The sequence below is a fragment of the Carassius auratus genome, unplaced genomic scaffold (assembly GCF_003368295.1).
Source record: "Carassius auratus strain Wakin unplaced genomic scaffold, ASM336829v1 scaf_tig00018592, whole genome shotgun sequence".
Lineage (NCBI taxonomy): Eukaryota > Metazoa > Chordata > Actinopteri > Cypriniformes > Cyprinidae > Carassius > Carassius auratus.
Genome location: NW_020524900.1, coordinates 120,702 through 144,641, shown reverse-complemented (window position 1 = coordinate 144,641; position 23,940 = coordinate 120,702). Strand labels below are relative to the sequence as shown.

General features: G+C 36.9%; 2 protein-coding genes across 2 annotated transcripts; one reads left to right on the top strand and one right to left on the bottom strand.

Moving 5' to 3' along the window:
• Positions 1 to 14,967: 14,967 nt before the first annotated feature.
• LOC113076079 (heparan-sulfate 6-O-sulfotransferase 3-B-like) lies at positions 14,968 to 15,956 on the top strand. Its single transcript, XM_026248748.1, has 2 exons — positions 14,968 to 14,978; positions 15,149 to 15,956. Exons 1-2 carry the CDS (start codon positions 14,968 to 14,970, stop codon positions 15,861 to 15,863), a joined length of 726 nt encoding a protein of 241 aa, XP_026104533.1. The 3' UTR covers positions 15,864 to 15,956.
• Positions 15,957 to 20,489: 4,533 nt separating this feature from the next.
• LOC113076078 (2-oxoglutarate receptor 1-like) lies at positions 20,490 to 21,498 on the bottom strand. The gene has a single exon (XM_026248747.1). It carries the CDS (start codon positions 21,480 to 21,482, stop codon positions 20,490 to 20,492), a length of 993 nt encoding a protein of 330 aa, XP_026104532.1. The 5' UTR covers positions 21,483 to 21,498.
• Between the last annotated feature and the right edge of the window lie 2,442 nt (positions 21,499 to 23,940).

Here is a 23,940-nt window from a genome sequence, read left to right as displayed (position 1 = left end):
GAATCTTCTGCGTCTCCGCTGGTTCTGCCCAGCTCTGAATCTTCTGCGTCTCCTGTGTTCCCTGTCAGCCTCCCTCTCCCACCTCCTCCTGGACCTGCTGGTCCCTCTGCTCCACTTCCGCTGGTTCCGTCCCGCCCTGATCCTCTTGTCTTTCCTCCCATCCTTCCTCTCTCCTCCTCCTAGACCAGCTAGTTCCTTGCCATCCCTGCTGGTGCCAGTCAGTCCCGCAGCTCACCCTCAGTCCGCACCATCTGGGCGCGATGGTTCGCCGCTGGACTGCCAGTCTCCAGCTCCGCCTTGGCGCGTTAAGGCCCTGTCTCCGCCTCCAGCCTCCGAGCCCTGGACTCCTCCTCGGTCCTTCGACCCAGCGGCTCTTCCTGGGCTCTTAGCTCCCTCGTCTCCACCGTGGCCTGGCATCCCACCTGCTCCACCAGGCTCCCTCGTCCCTCCAGCTCCACCTTGGTCAGTCGTCGACCATCCGCCGCCTCGGGACTCCACTCCTCTGGTTCCACCTCGTCACTCCATCCCTCCGGCTCTGTCAGGCTACTCCTTCCCTCCGGTTCCACCTCCATCCTTGGTCGCTCCGGCTCCACAGCGGTCTTCCAGGACCCCGCCTCCGCCTTGGTTGCCTGAGCCTTCTGCTCCACCTAGGCCCTCCGGATCCTCGACATCACCCTGGCTCTGCGGCTGTGCTGCTCCATCTTGGGCTCCTCACCCACCTGTGCAGTCTCCGCCTGTCGGCCCCCTGGTGTCGTCGACCCCTCCTCCCGCCGTAGACTCCACCATGGATCTCCGTCCTGCCTGGTCTCTGGTGGACCATCTGGCTCCTCCTGCTCCTGTCCCCTCCCTGGCTCCTCCCTCTGTCATCTCCTCCCTGGCTCCTGGCTCCTTCCTCCGTGGTCCCTGTCTGCTGGCCCCCTCCTGGGAGTCTGTCCTCCACCGGAACCTCCTCCCAAGTTCCCACCCACGCCTCCCTCGGTTGTTTCTATGGTGCGAGGATGCACCTACCGGGAGGGGGGAGCACTGTTACATACCTGGACTCTTTTAGTGTGTTTTTGCCCCTGTGACCCAGTTTCTGTCTTCCGTGTTTGGTTTGATTAGTTCCCAGGTGTGTTTATTCTATTCCTCATGTGTTCCATGTCCCTGTTAATTTAGTGATTCCATCCACCTGTGATTCCCCATTATCCCAGGTACATAAGCCTTGTCCTTTCAGTTCTGTGTTGTCGGGTCTACTTGCTACTCACTTACTACTTACGTGTGTCTACCTCGGTGCTCCATGTGTTGAATATATTAAAAGCCTTATTTCGTTTATCCTCGGCTCCATGTTTCTTCCGGCAGCATAAACCGTAACACTTGCGACTTAAGACTTTTTTTTGTGGTCACATATCATAGATTGGCACAGATACTATATTTTCTCATGCTTTTGTCATTTGCCAGATGGCTCATTTGATTTTATACTATACTACTATAAAGAGGGTGTGTGTTCAGTATCGGGTGTGTTTACAGAGTGTGTTTACTGTTGTGTGTGTGCACTTTGGATGGGTTAAATGCAGAGCACGAATTCTGAGTATGGGTCACAATACTTGGCTGTATGTCACGTCACTCACTTAAAGAGGATAAATATGAGTAGGAAATAAAACACCTTCAGTGAGTTTGGAGTTTAATAGCAAAATGTAAGGATATTAAATATAATTTAGTTTTTATATTCTCATATATATATTTTATATTCTCATATAATTTATGAGAATTTAATGGAAGAACTAAATTGCTTTGGAAATGGTGTTATAAACAATTTCCTGATAAGTGAGGAAAGTATTAAGCAGCCTGATAAAATAACATTTCACATAAACACAAAACATATTGATGCTTAATTTTCACACAGAGACTGTGATTCATTTCAGGATTCTTCAAAAGAAGGTTTTTCAGAAAGTACTGTTTTTTCAAAAAGTTCAAAAGAACAGGATTTATTTTAACAAACTCTTATAACAGCTGTATTGTCACTTTTAATCATTCTTAGCCAAATGAATGTATTATAGTCTTTCAAAAAAGAAACTGTGGTCTAAAACTTGGTCAGACTCGACAGAAGCTCTCTGCGCTAACCATAGACTATAACGATATGCAAATTAAAATGCACTAAAGAAGAACCGTTTTGTCAGGATTTCTAATTCATCTGAAACTCTAAATTGGAGCTTTTAGGCGACATTACAATATATGCAAATATCTGTCAGTTTTCTTTTTGGTTCCCTTTGTATCTGTGATACAAAAAGAGCACTAATGATATTGAGACTGAGGATCGTGAATGTCATTTCTGCTGTTAGGGCAGCATGTCTATTATAATGTCACTGCAGAATGAGAAATTTTAAGTGCACTGACTTATTTAATATGCATTACTTTGTCTTTCCCCTTGTATCAATCATCCTTAAAAGTCTATAACATTTTCAGGTCTAGATTTTGCATGATTGTGGCAGAAGGTATGATAAAATTTTTAATTTTTAATTTTATGTTACATAAAAATATTGATTAACATATATCTTACTCTCTGTCTTAAATTATTTTCCTTCTCGGCTGATGACATCAATTCCCTTTAACCATCTGTTACATAACTTTTCATGGCACAGTTTTTGTTGTTATTGTATATCTTATTTCACTTCGAAATATGTCTCATTATGAAATTCAAATGGGATGCATCTGCCATACCAGGTCGACTATTCCTTGTCTGGTCTCATTTGCCTCATGCTGTGTTTTCTTCAGCATTTAAACTTCAGTATTGTGTATAGTTGGTAATGCAGTTTCTGGCCTGAGGGGTGGAGTGCTAGGAAATAGTATTGGGATTACAGCTGCCATTTGGCCTGAGGATCTGCTAGAGGCAAGCTCAGATTTACAGAATAAAAACCTTTTGACTGCTTAACACAACATTTAGAAGAACAATGAAAACCTGACAGCCCTAAACCATTTGACCAATACAAAACACAAAGATTTGTTGCAGACAAACTCGACTGGATGTTAGAGTTCTGAAATTTTCTGGGAAATTCTTGTCTGCAGCTTTGCTGGTGTGAAGATGCCAAGGCTTTAATTCAATTGAAACTGAAAACTGAAACAGAAACTGAAAGAGATTTATATTTATACATATACATATTTATATACATACATATATATATAAATCTGAGGGTACACTATAAAAATATTTTTCTATTTTTCAAAGTTGTCAAAAAGGTGTAATTTAAACAACATTTTATAGTGTCTCTATTATAGATTTTTGAAAATTACCTTTCATGCAGTGTGTAACACAGCTCTAAGTGAATGAAAACATTCTGCAAAGTCTTAAAGCTGCAGTAGGGAACTTTTGTAAAAATATATTTTTTACATATTTGTTAAACCTGTCATTATGTCCTGACAGTAGAAAATGAGACCGATAATCTGTGAAAAAATCAAGCTCCTCTGGCTCCTCCCAGTGGTCCTATTGCCATTTGCAGAAAGTCATGCGCTCCCGGTAAGAAACAACCAATCAGAACTGCGGTCCGTAACTTTGTTTGTGTTCAAAATGTAGAAAAATGTATAGACGGTTTCATCGGGCGCACGCGCCTGGACCTAAGTTAACTTCCGGTCTGTGTTATATCGGTCTGGCTGCGGTGCCATCTACAAACGCAGTTAAAGTCAAGGTGATGAGTAGACTGAAGTTGGGCTCAGGTGGCTGTGCTGCGGGATGTGTTTCCCATACATTTATTTATTTTTGGAGACTCGCAACAATTTTAAAACTGATCGATTTTCAAAAAGGCTTCGTTAAATAAACATGAGTAACGTTACGTAACGTACTGCACGTTTAATAATTATAATTCCTTACATTTATGTTTAAATATCAAAATGAGGCACGGGTGTTTTTATATCACTGTATTTCTGAAGGAAGACTTGCATGTTATATGCCTGATAGCAGCGTATGAGCGTACCAGCTCTGCTTTGTTTACAGCTGTTACTGGGGAAACCTCTATTTCTCGCACTTTATGTCTATGCTTTAAAACATCTCCTGCTGGCAAATAATGAATTAGCATTTTCATTAAGTCCGCCTGATCCACACAGAAAACACATTTTGTTTGTTATCAAAAAATATCTACTCTAGAGGGACTTGGCTGTTGTTATTGATTCTATTTGGAGTCTACCGGAAGTTAAGTTAGGTCCACAAAAGCGCTCACGCGCATTAACGTATGTTTATGTTGATGCCGTTGAAACCGTCTATATAATAAGCGAGTACACCATGAATCCATTTTCCAAACCGTGTTTTTAGCTTGTCCTGAATCACTAGGGTGCACCTATAATAAGTGTTTATATTCGGACTATTTTAGATTGCTTCGGGGGCACCATGGCGGAGTAACCCAGTACCTTTGTGATTCTTCATAGACATAAACAGAGAGAAGTAGCTCCGGCTACAATGTTCTTCCGCAAGACGCAAGCAGTTCTGTTTATTAACCGCTAGAGCGTCAAAAGTTCCCTACCGCAGCTTTAAATCTGAAAGTGCACCATGTATAAAGTTATTGTCTCTCAAAAGAAAGAGTCAACTCTGAATTATTGAAAATAGTCGTTTTTAAAACGAATCCCAAGGCGTTTCATGTTGATGTCAACATGAAAGATTAGCATATTGCCCACCCCACCGTAATGTCTTTTCCGTTGGTTTGAATAAAAATGCAGTTTCATTCTTTGCCACTAGGTGCCACTTTTGAAGCAGTAAAAATAGCTGTTTTCCCGGTAACGCTGTACACAAAGCAGCACTGCTCTCACAAATGCTGCTTTATTTTTTATTTTTCATTTATTTTATTTGTATTATGCTTTAAATGAACAAATGCTGCTGTATCAGACATTACAGACATGAGACCAATAAAATGAGACCAATCAGACCAATCACCGAAGATTAGCACCACTCAAAGGAGGGGTTCGGAAAAATTATTCGTTGAGTGAATCAATTGGGAGTCGTTGAGAAATTAAGGTAAAAATAAATGCATATTATAAGACAATGAAAAAGTTTTTGACCTTGCATACATGTCAACCTGATGTTGGAGACTTCCAAAAACAAAATATGAACCTGTCATTACCCATAATAGGGGCACTTTAAAAATATGATTTTTTTTCCATACTATGGAAGTCAATGTCTACCAACAGCTGTTTGAATTGACATGAGGGTGAGTAAATGGTGACAGAATTTTCTTTTTTGGGTGAACTATCCCTTTAAGGGACAGATATATGTAGAACGTTGTGAATGGCAGGTGTTTCAGTTTTGAAATAATCTGCTGAACTTTTTGCAAATATTAAAACATATATGTTTATATAAGTTATTTCCATGTGGGCTGAATACTACAGGAAATATTTCTATAAAAAGTGTATGACTTTTCCAGGTTCTTTTGAAGCAGATCTGGGCCTTTAATTTCTCCTCAGACAGCACTAAAAGATCATCCTTATCCACTGGTTTATCTTCCAGTATGATTTCTGGTCCAATGTCAGTCCACACAGAATATCCCTGTACTGAGACAAAATGTCATATCTGATACCAATAATTAAGACGAAAGAACAGGAGATGGGGACAGTGACGAAATATGTGATAGACGGCTGCCGAGCGGAGGAAAAGAGATAGAAGGATGGGGTTCAGATTTGTGTGAAATACAACCGAATCAGAGGCGTGATTAATCTAGCAACCTTTAGAGGAAAGGTCTGAGGTCCCGCGGGAGAACTGATGGCTGTGAGACACAGAAAGAAAACTGAATGTGGAAAGGGCAGAAGTCAATAGAGGTGCTGAGTGCATTCTCAGCCTCAATTATAATGCTGTCACTGTGAACTGTAAATACATCAGCTTCTCTGGGTGAATGAAGAGACACATTGTATAACCAAGAATCTTTACTGATGTCCAGGGGTGCATTAACGCACAAGCTATAAGGGGCTGAAGCCCAGGGGCCTACACTTGGGAGGGGCCCACTGGCTGCTGGGAAAATATATATTTTTAATAATTATTTGTATATATGGGAGTTTGGAGCAGTGACAATTTAAGCAGCCCAACAGTTTTAACACTGATCTTCATTCTGTATATTAGAACGATTTCTGAAGGATCTTGTGACGACACTGGAGACTGGAGTAATGGCTGGTAACAATCCAGTGCTACATCAAAGAATTAAATGATATATATATATATATATATATATATATATATATATATATATATATATATATATATATATACACACACAGTAGGGCTCGAAAGTTTGGGCACCCTTTGCAGAATATTATAATTTATTTATATATATATATATATATATATATATATATATATATATATATATATATATATATATATATATATAATAAATATAGCCTCGAAGAGCATTACTTTTGAATGGCAGTGCGTGTGTGTGTGTGTGCATATACTGTATATATATAGAGAGAAAGAAAGAGAGAGAAAACCATATACAGCAGATTTATAATATCAACCAACATATCAGTTACTGCCATAGCATAAATAAAGATTAATTTATGACCGACCCTTAAAATATTGAACTAAATTCACATCCAAGATACAATGGACAGCCTGCTTGTAGCTGTGACCATATTACCACCTTGTCTGCGCTTTCATTTCCAATAAGTAAATGGTGAAAAAAGTGAAAATGGCCTTTTTTTGGTAGAATGTTTGGAATATTGAAGCCTCACCCAAGCATATACTGTACAGTAGGCACTACAGGCGTTTGTGTGCATTTTTTTTGTTCTGGTGTTGATATGTGTGTGTGTGAACTTTACTGCATCTGATACAGTGAGGTCAGATATGAAGCGATGTGCACATCTGAGTTTGCAGGACAATTTTACTGCAGTATCACTTAGAAAAATAAGCTTCAAACTACATAATGTCTCCTGTAAGCAGTACTAAAGCAAATGTTTTTTTCTCTTTCTTAGCTGATTAGGCCACTTAACCAGTCACAACACTTCGGGCAACACACAAAAGACTCTGGGCTTTTTCAAGAGCTTTTCTCATCAGTAAGCATTTGCCAAGTCAAAAGAGAAAGTTAAACCTTCTGTTACTAGCAAGCATATAGTTTGGCTACATATATTTGGCTCAGTGGCAGAATGTAATTGGATAGACAATAACAGAGCGCGATTGTGCCATTGTGGCTAATTACAGGCTATCACAACCCACAGGTCTGAAACTGACACAGCTAGAGAAGAGAGATCTGTCTGGATGGTTTCTGTTAGCAAAATGCTATCAGAAGGTACCTTTTTGTTCCTGTTTGTTGCAGTGGCTTATTTGTTTCAACATTGTTGAGCAGCAGTATAGAAGAATTAGAGTTTGCTCAGAGGTTGCTCTGGAGTTCTCTGTTATTTAATTACAAGGTATATGAACAATCTGAAAGGCCAACAAAATGCTCAATTTGCTGTGTACTTAAAGGAATAGTTCACTATAAAATAAAAATTAGCTGAAAATGTACTCATTTTCAGGTCATCCAATATGAAGTTGAGTTTTTTCTTTTAATACAACAGATTTGGAGAAATGTAGCATTACATCACTTGCTCACCAATACATCCTCTGAAGTGCCGACAGAATCCAAACAGCTGATAAATTACTAAAATACACACAGCCATCTTGTGAAGTGAAAAGCTGTGTGTTTGTAAGAAATAAATTCATATAGATGTTTTTTGACTGATGCATTAGTCAGCTGTTTGCACACTGTGTTGGTATGCAAGTCTAGTGCAAAATTTCTCAAAATCTTAATAAACTCAATTACAGCTCATGAGTCAATTTTCAGCAAATTTCCATTTCTGGGTGAACTATTCCTTTAATCTCAGTACTGTATAGGAGATCATTATTAAATATGTGATTTTTCCAGATTACACAAGAGTTCACTTCAGTTTGAAAATAAATGTGTCAAGTATTAGGAGATCCTCAGAGGAGTCCAAGAATCACTCATTAATGCGCTGTGACATTTCATTTCTTCGGTCTCACCTGTTTTCACGCTTCCTGTAGTTACTGCACTCTGTGAAATCTGCCGTGCTGAGCTGTGTTTGGCGTATTGCCTCTAGTCGTTGACAGCTGAGTGTTATTGAGACACATTGTTCCACACCACGATCGCTCTCCCTGGGTTTGAAGAGCTTCATTGGGCTTCCGATTTCAGACGTTTGGTAAACCTCAGGTAATCTCTAAACACATTTGCCTCAGTCTACTTTAGATGAACGGCTGGGCTATTTTTGCTTGTTTGCAGCAAACTTTCCTTAAAGAAAAAGTTCATTCAAAACTGAAAAGCCCTTCTTTGAATACTTGGAAGATGACTTGATAACTGAATTTAACCTTATTCTTTAATTGGAGTGGTTAAGTCTAACCACTTAATAATCCACACAATCTATATATCTATCTGGTCGCCGTAATTTTGCCAAGTAAGACATGTTCCTGGATCAACATCTTTTGATGATCTTGGATCAACATTTATTGTCCAAAATATAGACTTAACCCAATCCCTACCCCTAAACCTAACGATACTGACGATAGCTGATCAGGTGAAATCACGCTCACCCTTTCTATCTATCTATACAAAGTATATATAGCAATATCTCTCTCATCTCTCTCTCTCTCTATATATATATATACAGTATATATTAATAGTTCTATTTAGCGAGGATGCATGACACTGATGAATGGTGACAGTAAAGACATTTATAATGTTTCTACAGATTTCTGTTTCAAATAAATACTGAACTTAGTATTTGCCAAAAGAATCCTGAAGAAAAGTATCAAACAAAAATGTCAAACATTTTTCTTTTTTCTCTGATACTAACAAAAATGTTATTTGAGCACTTAATCAGCATATTAGAATATCATTTCTGAAGGAAAACATGACACTGAGGGCTTGAGTAATGGCTGCTGTTTTTTATTGCAATGTTTTTTGTTTATTTGTTTTGGTAATAATTTTTAGTAACATATACCATTAATATATAATATATAATAATTTGGTAATATTAAATGCATCCTTGGTGAATATAAGAGACATTTTAAAAAATCTTTTAAAAAACTTTTGGATAGTAGTGCAAAGGATTTAGTGTCATCAAAAATGTATACATTAATGAGATATTTCATACAATATTTCTATGATCAAATGATTTGAATTTAATGTAATGACAGCATAAGAGTCAAATTGTAAGCAGCAACTATAATATCAATAGTTTTTTGCACAATAAATATCTCTCAAATATGAGGGTAAATATGTTTCAGAAAGAAAAAATTGGAGCTTGAGAACATTAAAAAGTTTGCAAACCCCTGAATTCATTTCTTCCTGTTACTATAAGCCAAGAGAGACAGGCAGTATATTCGAAAACATTTCCCAGTTATTCAGTAACATTTTGTGGGCAGAAATGGGTGCTTTGTGGAACGGTTGTGGGCTATGACTCAAATACATATCATCGAGCAGAAAGAAACGAGCACAGCTCACCACAATTGCACCTGGGTTGTTCTTGGCTGAGGCAAAGGGCCGAGCTGGAGCCGTTTGAGGCTAATATACTGTGACACTGATGGTGCTCACCATGACCTTTTTGCAGTCGGCTTGTTCTGACACCACTTCCTGCATGTGTTTGTGTCCCTGGGACAGGCTAATGAGAGAGTGTCTGCACTCCACCCACTCTGAAAGATGAGCCGGATACAGCTGCTGCCGGCAGGGTTCTAATCACACCCTACAGCCTGACACCCCTCTATATGTGTGTGTGTGTGAGTTAAACCCTAACAGGCTCCCCTCCCACACAACATCATCATCATGTAACGCTAGCTACCGATTTTCCACTGACACACTTACAAATATGAGTGTCTCTTTTCTACAGTATTTATACTTCCTCACCGGAGTCTTCGTAGATTCAATTATTCCCAATTTAAATGGAATGTGTGTGTGTGTGTTTGTGTGTATATATATTAGAATACTTTCTCTAGTTGCAGATTAAAGATAAAAATTACATTTCTTTTTTCTTTTCTTTTCGTTTCTTAAATATATTCTACAAGTGGTGTGATAATTGAAATTGGACAGATTGGGGAGTTAAAAAAATACACATTTCAACATTAAAGTCGGCAAAAAATTATTTTTAAAATAGTTTCCATCAATAGTGCACCTTGCTAGTGTTGTGGTGAACAGTTAATCTGTGCAAGTTAATCTTGTACAGTATGTCAATTGTTTTATGTCAAAATCTGATTATTTGCTTCCCCTCTGCCATCATGATGATCAGTCACAATCTGATATCAATAACAACCAGTTCACACAGACTTAAACTCTTCAAGTGAGCTAAATCAGTGTTGTTATTGTTATCGTTTTTGTAAATTAAAATAGAGCTGAAATAAAATATAAATAATAGATTTAAAACCTAAACCTAATTGAACTTAAAGAGCCAGTAAGATGAAAATTCTAAGCTTCCTATCACTGTTTATAAGTCCTGCACATTAGGTTTAAATCCATCCAAGGTTAAAAAACATTGTCATTGTCATTGTCAATATTGTCAAAATATCATTTTAAAATTACCTCAATTCTCAGAGATCCCCAAACGGTTCGCGCGAAGCTGTTCAAAAGATTCAGTTTCCTTAAACCCCACCTTTCAGTAGCATACTGTGTTCTGATTGGTCAACTAACATAGGTTTGATTGGTTGTTCCGCACACAACTTCACGGTAAACTATGCGTTATCATCTGTTTGGGGTGAATTATGTCTTATTCCTCTCATCGCGAAGCAAACAGTAAAATAAAAAACTTGAACAGTCTCACTGCTTTTTCTTCTGTGTGGGTGTATTCAAGCCGCGCTTCAGTTTGAATCTGAATAGCACGTTCAGCGCGGGGGCGTGGTCACATTACATATAATGAAGGGAGACGTGAAAAACAGACATCGCGTTGTTTTCATATGGATTACTATATCACAGAATATCTGTTTTCGGCAGCACTTGTTTAGTTTTAAAGTAGACATGTCAAGCTTTCTATAGATATCTCTCTCATGTCTCTTCGTTGAGTATTCACGGAGTTACACTTCATTTTAATGACGTGTTTGTACATGACGATCAGCGCAGACAGGCTGCAGGCAGCACACATACTGATAAGACGCTCGGGAGAAAACAGACACATAACTTCATAATCATACTTCGCGTTGTGATTCGAGATGCTCGTTGTTCTAAATAAAGTTGGTAATGAACCCTCTTTTATGGCCAAACGCTTTGAAAATCCCGCTGTACTCACCGAGATTAGAAAAGCAGTCATCAGTGAAATGTTGTGAACACAACAAAAGGGATTTGTTGTACTGCTCTGGTATTGTGGTAAAACTGAATTTTAGCCATTGGTTCTTCTGATCTTCATTATTTGGCAGTGAAAATAAAACACACTGTCTCCTCGACATGATGCTCTCACACCAACCAGAGCGTCTGTGTGGGGGGTGGGGCAGGTCAGAGATCCGTTTCTCTCATGACGGTAGGCGGAGATTATTATGCAAAGTGCTCCTAGTGACGTACATAGAGATGGGCAAAAGATTTGAAATCTACAACGACTCGTTTTAGCGATTCAGAGTCGACTTCTTACTTTAGAAGCCAATAACTTTATAAATCGTGTACTTTTTGGTTTAATTATTTGCACATTGTTTACACTGATGGACAGCTACATCATACACTGTAATACAGGTAATTTTTGATTTCCGATCTGTGTGGCTCTTTAAATATTAGAAATGTTGCCTTGACAACTAAGTTGAAGTTGAAGTTGAAGGACTAAAATTACTACAACTAAAACTGAGATAGGTATACATTTAAGGTATAGAAAATAAAATAAATAAATAAATTAAAATATAAATACAATGACAAAAGCACAATAAAATTCCTAAACTGAAAACTGAATATATTGCAATAAAAGCTCATTCAAGTGACAACAATTAATAAATACTACAATAGTATAAAATTAATATTAAAAAACAATGGGTTATCCTGGACTGAATAGCATAAACTGGCATTAAATCTAAATTTTTTTTAATAAATAAATAAAACCCAAAATGCTATTAAAGAGAGATTGCAAAAAGAGAGTCTTCCAAACCGCATCTTTACTTTACCCAGATACACTTTCATAAGTGTATAATAAGAATTTATATTTTAGAACAGACCACATGGATTTTTTTAATTAAACAACATACAGTACATACGTCATTTGCCAATGCAGGTCATGTCATATCATATCCGTAAACTGAAAAAAAAATCTGAAATAGTCTTATTATACCAAGGTCTGCAGCTCTACCATTGGAGAAAGCATAACAGCTAGCTTGGCTCATGTGTGCTTTAGTAACCAGTCACATTACTGATCCATTGATATCGATTAAAAAATGGCCTCTGGTCTCCTTGCCCGCATAGCATTCAACAGGTAACCCTGAGTTCATTATATAACATTTAACATTATATAACATTTATATAACATTCAAAAGCTCATCAAAAGGGTTATGGCAAATGTTATGGCAAATGGTAATTACTTGTAATGTAAACTTTTCTTAGATCATTAAACAACAGCATGTACCATACAGTCAAAGCCCTTAAAAACTTCAGGAGTCAGAGAAGGTGAGAGAGAGGCTGTGTTCTCTGTCCAGGACGTCTGTCCTCTCTGGGGGAACATCAGAACTGCCTCATTCACTATTCTTCCAGCACAGAGGCGGTCGCCACCTGCTTCAGGCCCATTCTCCATCAGACCATGACTGTGCCTGGTTTCTCTCTCTTCATTAACGCATCGGCCTGCTGCTAATAACACTGTGGTGGCATCTGTTCCCTCACGTGCTTTTCAAACGTTAGCGCAACCGCTTACAGTTGTGATTAATGTAAAAAGACTGACAATCTAATTGACTGTGAATGTAGATGTATCTTCGACTGTTCTTTACAGCATCAGATACAGCTGTAACTTCTGTTGATAGATACTGATCAAAATAAAAATGGATTATTATTAATTATTCATTTCAAACTAATACAATTATTTGCCTTTATAATCTTTAATCAGAATCCATATGGACTACTGGATTATATTAACCAGCAGGCAAATATCACAGCTATTTAGGCATTATTTGATTAATTTAGATTTTCACTGGCTCCCTTCTGGTGTGTACTGTAACAAGATTCCCAAAATGCGTAGTATCCTTTCACCTGGAAATATAAACAAGTTACAGTAATATATACAGTATATCAAGCCCTGCATGTGACATGCAAAAAAATAAATAAAAATAAAATAAAAATAAAAAATGTACTTCAACGACTTTTTTTTTGGCCACATTTTATTAATTTGTTCCCTTGTATTACTTAAATTGTGGATTCATTTTATCAATTTGTTGCCTCATTTTATGTAAACAGTGGCCACATTGTACTGATTAGTTCCCTTATTTTAGTTACATTGTGGCTGTAATATAAATAAATTGAAATAAAGAAACAATTTGGAACAACGTAAGATTAAATAGGTTAATACCTCAAACAAATACATTTTTCCCTCACATTTTAAGTGCGGGTCTCTGTAAAAATGGATTGAAAACAGGAAATTCAGTTTTAGCTAATACAAAGATTTTCTCAGCCATTAAGTGCAATGCTGTGTAAGTATATGCTATTGAAAAAAACATGGAACAATGTTAAGCTTACATAAAAATTTTGACTTAAGTTACGCACTAAATAAGACATGCACACACTTTTTGTTCTTGAATTTGAATCCTTCTCCATGGTGCACTGCTGAGGACGGATTAATTGAAACGTATCGGTTTTTCACTCTTCTGTGTCTGTCCTCCAGCTTACAACGACTGAGAAGATGGATAACATTGTATAACTGAAATGTGGAACCTAGATGACAGGTTGATAAGTTCATCATGGTTATTTTTATGAGAAAAAAAAAAAAACTCTCAAAGCTCCATAGAATAGTGCTGTTCAGTCATTATGTTAATTTGTTCACCAGAAAGGCTAATTCTCCATGGGTTCTGTCTAGAATTTCCCATGGGTTTTGCTATTTTAGTTTTCAGTTATGAGTAAAATATGGTTCGTGGTTCACATTGCTTGAAAAAACTTTAGTTTTATTATTCAAGGATTTGAACCCCCACAAGGATGTGTTTACATGCTTGATGAATTGTGTTTAGCAAAGAATGTTTTTACATTGCATTGAGACATTAAGCAGGAACATTTTTACCATGTTTACCTCCATTCTGTGGTCACAATCTTTTCTAATAAAATTACTTTTAATGTATAAGAAAATTATTTTTACTCAAAGAGACTTTTATATGGAGCCCCGCACATGACATACAAGAAAAAAGAAATAAATTGTGCGCAAAATTTACTAATTTGTTCCCTCAATTTACTAAAACGTGCACATGATTACTATTGCGTTCCCTCGATTTACTATTGCGTTCACTCGATTTGATAAATCGTGCGCACGCTTTAGCAAATCGAGGGAATGAATTACTAAATCGTATAAGTCAAATATGAAATAAATCAATATAAGGACTTTAAACACCACAAGGATATGAGTTTACTATGAGTAAGCTATAAGGCCTGCTGTTAACATTACTTAAAGAGATAGATAGAGTCATTAATTACTCACCAACACGTCAATTCAAACCTGTTAGACCTTCGTTCATCTTTGCAACACAAATTAAGATATCTTTGATGAAATACCAGTGCTTTCTGACCCTGCATAGACAGCAAGGATACTACCACGATCAAGGCACAGAAATGTAGTGAGGATATCGTTACAATAATCCATATGACATCAATGGTTCAACCTTAATTTTAAGAAGCTACGAGAATACGTTTTATTGCTTTTTTCAACAATTAATCTTCTCCACGTCATCCTGGCATCATTTTGGAGAGTATTACAACGTACTGTATGCACAGGCTTTGATCTGAACGTAAACAAGGCAAAGCGCATGTGTGTTCAACGTCAGCAGCACCACGTGCATACGCTGTTGACATTCAGATCAAAGTACTAGCATGATTACTCACCAAAATGGCGTCAAGGTGATGTGGAGACAAATTGTTGAATAAAGTAGTTATTTTTGTTTTCTTTGTGCACAAAAATATTCTTATAGCTTAATGACAGAATTTTAAGTTGTCTGTCAACTATCCATTTAAAGAGACTTTCAAGTAAGAAAGAAAATAAATAAATAACTTTGTCCTTTTTATTTCAGGAACTTCTACTACATCACCATGCTCCGAGACCCTGTGTCACGTTACCTGAGCGAATGGAAGCACGTGCAACGTGGTGCCACCTGGAAGACTTCCCTTCACATGTGTGACGGCCGGTCGCCCACACAGGACGAGCTGCCCACCTGCTATAACGGAGACGACTGGTCGGGGGTCACGCTGCACGAGTTCATGGACTGCCCTTCAAACCTGGCCAACAACCGGCAGGTGCGCATGCTGGCCGATCTCAGCCTGGTGGGCTGCTACAACCTCTCCACCATGAACGAGAGCGAGCGCAACCCCATTCTCTTAGCCAGCGCCAAGAGTAACCTGAAGAACATGGCCTTCTACGGCCTGACGGAGTTCCAGCGCAAGACGCAGTACCTGTTCGAGCGCACTTTCCGTCTGCGGTTCATTTCCGCCTTCACTCAGATCAACAGCACGCGTGCCGCCAATGTAGAGCTGCGTGACGACATGCGCAGACGCATTGAGCAACTGAATTTCCTGGATATGCAGTTGTACGAGTTCGCCAAGGAACTTTTCCTGCAGAGATACCAGTTCATCCGCCAGCGTGAGCGGCAGGAGGAGAGATTGAAGAGGCGAGAAGAGAAACGCTGGCTCAGGGAGCGCAGAGTCAACCAGAACAAACAGCCCAGTGTGGAAAACCAACCTCAGGTCACCACAACTGAGGACTATGCCAGCCAAGTGGTCCATTGGTGATACCTCTTGGAAACATGCACCGGGACACAGAGAACGTAATGGCTCAATTGAGGAAGAGAAGGTCACATTTTGGGCTCTGTCATTCAATTTAGCTGGCCGGGTTTTTTTTTCTTTTTCTTTTTTTTTTCATGAAGCCTGTTGCACTGTAAAAAAATCATTGCCTTGAGCAGTATTTTTTTTTTTTTTTTTTTTAGAAAAAAGGAAATTACATAAGAATCTAATTTTTTATTAATTTATATATATATATATATATATATATATATATATATATATAGAATTACATTTATTTTTCTTACCATACTTTTTTTGTTTTAAACATTAAAACAAGTTTTCTGCTTAAATCAACACACACACACACACAATTAAACTTGAGAAGTAAACACAAAGATGAGAAAAACAGACTTTTATTTGAAGATACAATAACTGTTTTTTAGAATGTTTTTTTAAGGCTGTTAGCAATCAATTTGTTCAAAACTACAGTAAAAGCAGTAATTTTGTGAAATAACATTGCAATTTGAAATAACTGTTTTCTATTTAAATATATTCCTGTAAAAGCTGAATTTCAACAGCCATTACTCCATTCTAACATGCTGATTTGGAGTTTATGAAACAAACACCAAACTGTTTTACTGTATGTGTAAACTCTTATATATTTTTTCAGAATTCTTTGATTTATATAAAGTTCAAAAGAACAACATTTATTTGAAATAATCATTTTTGCAACATTATATATGTCTTGTTACTTTTGATTCATTTATTGGGTCATTGCTGAATAAAATTATTTTATTTTTTTTAACTCGCTGACCCTAAACATTTGAACAGTGGTGACTATTCTCTGGGAAGTGTTAATATTTTGCTTTGCACAAAACTTATTAGATTAGATTCAATTCAGCTTTGTCATGGTGCACAGTGCAAGTACAGATCCAACTTTTCAGTAATACAACTATTTTTTTTTTTTTTTTTTTTTACAATTATTCATTTAGCACTCAGATTTAGTTTTTCATATTTTCACTGTAAAACATAGCAAAAATACTGCTTAAGAAAATGATTCTTGCAGTGTGGTTTATTCAAGATCTCTGCTGATTCCTTTGCAATAAAACCAGGGCTGCGATGTATATAGACTGAAAAAAAGGAGGATCGGTGCTCATTCGCAAAGCAACCTCCGACATCCTTGTAAAGGATCAACAAACCCTACACCACAGAGTTATATAAAGCTACAGCCCTGGAAATGTGAAGGGTGTACACTCAAGATGTGTTCTTACATTCAAAATCAGCTAGGCAGTGAATGCAGTAAAATGCTGACAAGTTTTTTACACTCAGGCCTGTTGCCAGTAAAGATTCTCAGTAGACACTCTCTCTCTCTTTCTTTTTTAAAAACGAAGCAAGCTTGCAGCATGGAGACAGTGTGTACTGAGAATCTCTAGTCTCTAGTAGTTTCTCAATGATAAGTTGTACAATTCAGGGTTAGCAGATTCCGTCACAACAAGAGCCTCATCTGTGACACAGTAGCAGAGAACTGTTACAGTTGCTACTGTAAACACTATATGATATTTACAATGTTTTTTTTCTTCTTTATTTTTGTCAAGTATTATTTAGTATGAGTTGCACATGAACATGAATATGTAAAAAATGAAATAAAAGCAATGCAAATGAAAGTTATACAAAAAAGACAAACAAAACCCACACAGCTCACTACGTAAACATTTTATAAATTACAACAATTCTAATGGCTTGAGAAATTATGTATATAATGAATGCAAAAAAAAAAAAAGCAAGAAAGAAAGAAAGAAAACCAATAGCACAGTTGGATTGTGAAAACACTTCATGTTTGTATGCCCCCTAAAGGTGAAAGAAGATTCACATCACAAAAAAAGAAGAAAAAAATAATAATAAAAGATTTGCACATGATTGTTCAAAGTTCTAATGCTTGTCTCATTAGTTCACATTTGACCTGCAAATGCAATGGAGCTGTATAAAGACTTTAGGAATATTTGTACACAGGATGAATCCAAAACGAAGTGCATTAAGCAGCGAGCGAAGTATGTGTTAATATCATGAAGACTGAATGAATGGGTGAATATTTTGTTTCTTCACCAGTGCTGTTTCACACTTGTGTAGTCCATCCACACTAAAACTTTCTGAAGCCAGAACTTCCAAGTCACAGGGAATGAAACACTTGTGGTCTTTCCATCCTTGAACCATTGGCGGTTTAAAAGAAAAGCCTTTTCTGGTCTGTGCTTTGTGGCACCTTTTAAAAACTAGATCCGCAGATGCTGTGTACAGATGAATAAAATATATGAACCCTGCAAATGAATAAAAGATGTGAACCCTGCTGATGCAAATCGCATCTGGATAATAATGGGTGATTTTGCTATCCCTAAAAGCAAATAAACTATCTGTATTGCTCATTGTGGTTATGGAGAACATGGGAATGCTACATTTAAAGATCAACGTTTTGGAATGCAGTACCAGAAATGACTGCAGACCAAAAAAGACGGTTTTGTTATCTTTGTGTATGTTGTTTCAAATGTTTTAACTTGAATCTGTGCTGCTATATGTTTTTTTTCTTTTCTTTTTTGAGATTTTATATTTCTTTTTTTGTGAGGCCAGAAGGCCTGAAGTTATGTACAAATGCAATTTTGTGTGCATCTCTGTGTGTGTGTGTGTTCTGAAATGAATATAAGTGTTGCAATGTGTTTTAATTGCTTTGTTCACTTAAGTGCAATATGATATTAAAAATAACCCCTTATGGGAAATACAGATGTTAATAAGTCTGTACATTTTGCTGTTTTGGCTTGTTTTATAAATACTACTTTTAATTTAGCCTTAATATTGTTAATATTATACATACTTACATAAAGTAAAATAACAAATACCACAAGGACACATTGATGAAAAAAGTGATGCTCAAATGTCTACAGTTCTTGATTATATTGACCATAGGCTGAAGCATCAAGCATTTGTTATGCTGCATATTTCACGTTTCAATGAAGTTTTAGTTTTGCTCAGAGTTCTGGCATCACTTGTTTGCAGGTGCCATTTGGTGTAATATTTTGTATCTAATGTAAATGTATTTTTACAGAAAGTGTGGCTTAAGTGTCCAAATGGGGAAAGATCTCAAATGTTCTAGTCTCTGTGTTTGTGATTAAACCACTAGAGGGCAGAGAAACCACCAATGTTTTACTGTTTCCTATAGGGTGAAGAACACTGTAAGTGTGTGAAGGCCTCAAAAATTGCATTGATTGCTCATAAAATGTGTTTTGATCTTAAAAAAATAACTGCATGGTTCAGATTTTTGACTAATTTACTAATTTTGTTTAAATCATTTTAGATTCAATTTATTTACCTTTTTGGAAAGTTAAGCAACGAAGCAATTTTTTACATATGTTTTAAATAATGTCCACTTACTAGAGAAAAAAAGGTTGTTTATTCTATACAATGGTGGTCCCCACTACTGACTAGTTGAATGCTCACTTTAGCGCAGTACTATTGGTGCTCATAAAACTCATAACTGAAAACTATTATTTAGCACACCTTTATAAGAAACAGTTGGAGGGACTAGCAAGAGGGGTATCAACCTGCACTACAAAATTACATTCCACAATGGCACATCTCTGGTAATTAAGCATGAAAATATGTCATAAGACAATGACTGATTCATCCACCGGTTACCTGAAAACCATTTTCCATATCATCATGGTCTGCAATGACAGAAATATAATTTGCAGAACACTTGAAATATCTTTCTCACTGAAAGATTATGTCTTTGTTACTCAAGTAACAAAGTACAAAAAGTAGAGTTAAAAGTATATACATAGGTTTAATACTTTTAAAATACTTTTTATAATTTAAATATATATAATTAACAGTATTTACAATTGAACTTTTTTACATTACATAACTAATTTTTTGACCCTATTTTTCTTTTTCTTTTAATAATGTTCACATTATAGAACTAAGTAGCAGTAATACAAAATAAAGTAGTTAAAATGCTATTACCCACTATTTTACATTTTGTACAAGTCTGTAAAATGATACCAGTATTAATATACATATATACACAACTGTTCAAAGTTTAGGATCAGTAAGATTTTTCTTTTTTTTTTTTAAATGAAGCCTTTTTCCCCCCATCAAGGATACATTAAATTGATTAAAAGTGACAGTAAAGAAATTGATAATGCTAAAAACACCATTTCATCATTATTGTTATAACATTTATTTTTTAAATAAATGTTGTTCTTTTGAACTGAATGATTTTTCACACAAATATAAAGGTAAATTGGTAATTACAATCAATGTTTCCAAATCAGCTTATTACAATTATTTTTAAAGCATTATGTGGCTGGAATTCAGTTTTGCCAATGATTTTTTAAATATATTAAAATGAAAAAAAGTTTTAAAATGGCACAACATCCATTTTTTACTTTATCAAATAAATGCAGCCTTTGTGAGCATAAGAGGCTTCATTCAAAAACCATTCAAAAAATCTTACCAAGCCCAAACTTCCTTTTAGAGTCTATACAGTACATATGCAGTATATACACACACTTAATATATATAATATAACACACACACACACACACACACACGCATACACACACACACACACACACATATATATAACACTTAATGTATCAGATCCTCATGTGGTCTTTCTTTGTTTGGACAGTGGATTACAAATATAGTGCTGCTTGTGTGCCCCTTCCTGTGCACAAAGCTCCAGAAAGCCTGCTGAAACTTGTCTCCTGCCAGTGTATACAGTGCTAGGTTGAAGAAGGTGTTGAGGCCAGCCAGGGGTCGTGACAGTATGTATGCTGCATGGATACCTCTCCTCTGCATGCATGACACGGCAGGTCTGAGCAGGCTATCCACCCTCAGTAAACGCATGATATGGTATGGCAAGAAGCACAGCACAAACACAACCAGAATCAGAATGGACAGCATGCGAACTCGTGAACGACTCGGCTGGTTTCTGGATATGCTGCTGCCCAGAGAGCCTGCAATGTGAGTGTAGCTCCAGCACACCACCAGCAATGGGAACACGTATCCAAACATTGTGAGGATCCAACCATACCACCACACCACCTGTGGATCATTACTGGCGAAGTCCAGGCATTTTGTCATCTTGTCCTCCTGCTGTACAGTAATCATCCCCAGCATCGGGCTGATCTCCACCAAGGAAATGACCCAGACTGCCAGACAAGCCAAGATGGTCCATCTTTTCCTCAGGATCTCAGCAGCCTTCAGCGGGTGCACTACTGCGATGTAACGGAAGATGCTGAGGCAGGTTAGGAAGAGGATACTGCCGTAGAGATGGTAGTGGAAGCAGAAGCGGATTAAACGGCAGATGAACTCTCCCAAGGTCCAGTTTTTAGTGACATAAAAGTGGACCAGCACAGGTAAACTCGACGAATACAGCAGATCAGCTACTGCCAGGTTCACCATTATAATGCTGCTGCTCTTCCAAGGCCTGAGTTTTACCAGGTAAATGATGATCACCAGGAAGTTTCCCACGATTCCAACTACAGAAATGATGCTGTACATCACTGGCAGATAATAAGCCATTATGTATTCATCAACTGGAAAACAGTCAGTTGAATTCGTTTCCAGACCCCCCATTGCTTTCTCTTTGTGGCAATTGTTTTACACTGAAAATGTACATTTATATTGTTTATTTAATGAATCAAGGTAGCCTTATATCACAGTATATATAATTATGTCATTGAAAAATACAGTACATAAAATATAAACTTAAAAACACACTGTACAGTTATCATGGTACATTGATGCATTGACAGTATCAGATAGTAATATAGTTATTTTATAATAATGTTTTTTTACAGTGGCACTTTCTGCATGTTAATGGCAATAATGTGCCTTTTGTGTTTTATGAATGAGTCACTGAACAATTTACTCAATAGATATGACAAACTGAACCAACAACGGGAATGACATATTGTTCGGTGCCAGAATGTGCAAGTTTAAATTTGTGAAGCCACAGATCAGTCACTTCAAAACGACTAACACTAATAAATGAAAAGTATGAAGTATGATCAGTATGAGTGAATGAATGCTGGCTAAAAATGCTGCCTTTACTTGCCTTTACTAGAATATGAATTTCATGGAGACACGAAACAATACACGTCAGTGAAAAATATGACACTAAAATATTCGTGGCATGCTAACGATTCTGTTTTAAGTAGAAGTGCACAATAGCATACAATGATGAAATAGCATCTCTGTGATGTGCAGTGCAGTTGCTTAAATGACTGTAAAATCCCCCCCCCCCAAAAGATTTTAAGTAGACGTGGCATGATAACAATTCTGTCTCTTATGATATTTGTTCTAAAATAGAGATCTGGTCATGGTTGAAATAGGCTATTAGCAGAAATTAGGGCAGAACAGAAAGACAAGCTGATGTGCAATCAATAAACTGTGGCTGTATATGGTAAAAAAATATTAAATAATGCCATAGTAAACGGCCAAATAAATATATAGCCATATTTAACCATGATATTATGGTATGTACAAATAACTCAATGATATAGTCACTAACATACACATTTCAGCAGGTTCAATATAAGATATTTTACATTCATTTGAACTTACCAGGTATTGTTAATCCCTTCCTTTCCCCTCAGGATAGTTTTCAGTCTTTGAGTGTGTATGGATGCAGTCTCTTGGATCCACACAGTCATCAGCAGACATTCAAAGACACTTGGTTATCTTATCAAGTGTCATGTGTTTTTGTATTGTCAGCCTTCACTCCCTACAAACGTATGAGGAGTGAGTCAGCTTCTTCATTACAGAAGTGAGCTTTATGCCTTGAGTTACTATTTAACATTTCCAGTAACTTCCTAATACATTCACATTTCCTCAAACACTTCATAAGAAATTAGAGATCTTTATAGACCAAACAGTACACTGAGGGTGGAGGGCCTATGTGATTATTCATTTCACATATATAAAGATGCAGTTCTCAAAGTTGTTCATGCAGACCCACCTTCACGCATGTCACTTCTTGAGAAAAATATGTGCAGTGCTTGTGTGGAAAAATGATTCAATCAGAATCAAAAGTCACCAGTTCAGATCAGAGATGACTCTGCAGCTAACGGTTCCGGTCTGCACCTAACAGTTTGTTGGTTTGTAAAAATCTGGTACACATGAGCACATTTACTGTTAAAGAACCCATTTATTTTTTGGTTTTATAGATTAAACCGGGAAGTTAAACACAGCTTGAGGAATGAGGAAACAGGAGGCCAAAAATAACCAGAAGGTCTTAAACTTTACTGTGTATTGTGTGAAATCAGTGTGCTCATCAGCTAAAGATGCTCATGCAGATGCTATTGTCTCACTGAGATCACAACCAAAAAAGCTGGAAAATATCTACTAATGACAAATGTTGAAAATCAGATTAAGAGTAAGTGAGACACAAGACTCATGAAAAGTGTCAAATTAGTTCTTGCGTTTGAGTGCAAACTGTCGTTCACCATTGTTTAAAACTCTGAGTTTTTTAACTTTTTTAAATGTAATTTAAAAAGTCTTCTACGCTCACTAAGGCTGCATTTGAAAAATAAATTGTGAACTATTAAAACGACAACAACAAAACCCAGTAAAATTAGAAGTAGTGTGAAATATTCTATTGGAATATATTTTAAAATGTAATTAATTCCTGATGGCAAAGCTGGATTTTCAGCAGAAACATTCCCATCTTGAGTATCATATTAACCTCAGAAATCATTCTAATGTAATGTAAATGTAAACCTCTGTACGAGACCGACAACAATACATCATGTGCAGTAATATTCCCTGTGTACCAGCCACTAATAATGTTTTACCACTAGATGGCGAGCAGTATCAAGTTTTAAAAAATACCCAGTTATCAGCATTTTCAAAACTCCATACTCACAATAAAAAAAAGGGGGGAAAATTCAGATATGCCCTTGTGGTTGCCGTTTAACCATCAAATATCATTTTATAGGTTCTGGATGAACCAGTGAAATAGCTCCAGCAATTTAAAGTCTGATTACTGAGAACATACTGAACCCAACTTCTAGAGAACTGTTATTCCCATCAC

Bases quoted from the DNA above. Each gene is read 5' to 3' on its own strand.
- LOC113076078 (XM_026248747.1), bottom strand. From the start codon at position 21,482: ATGGGGGGTCTGGAAACGAATTCAACTGACTGTTTTCCAGTTGATGAA.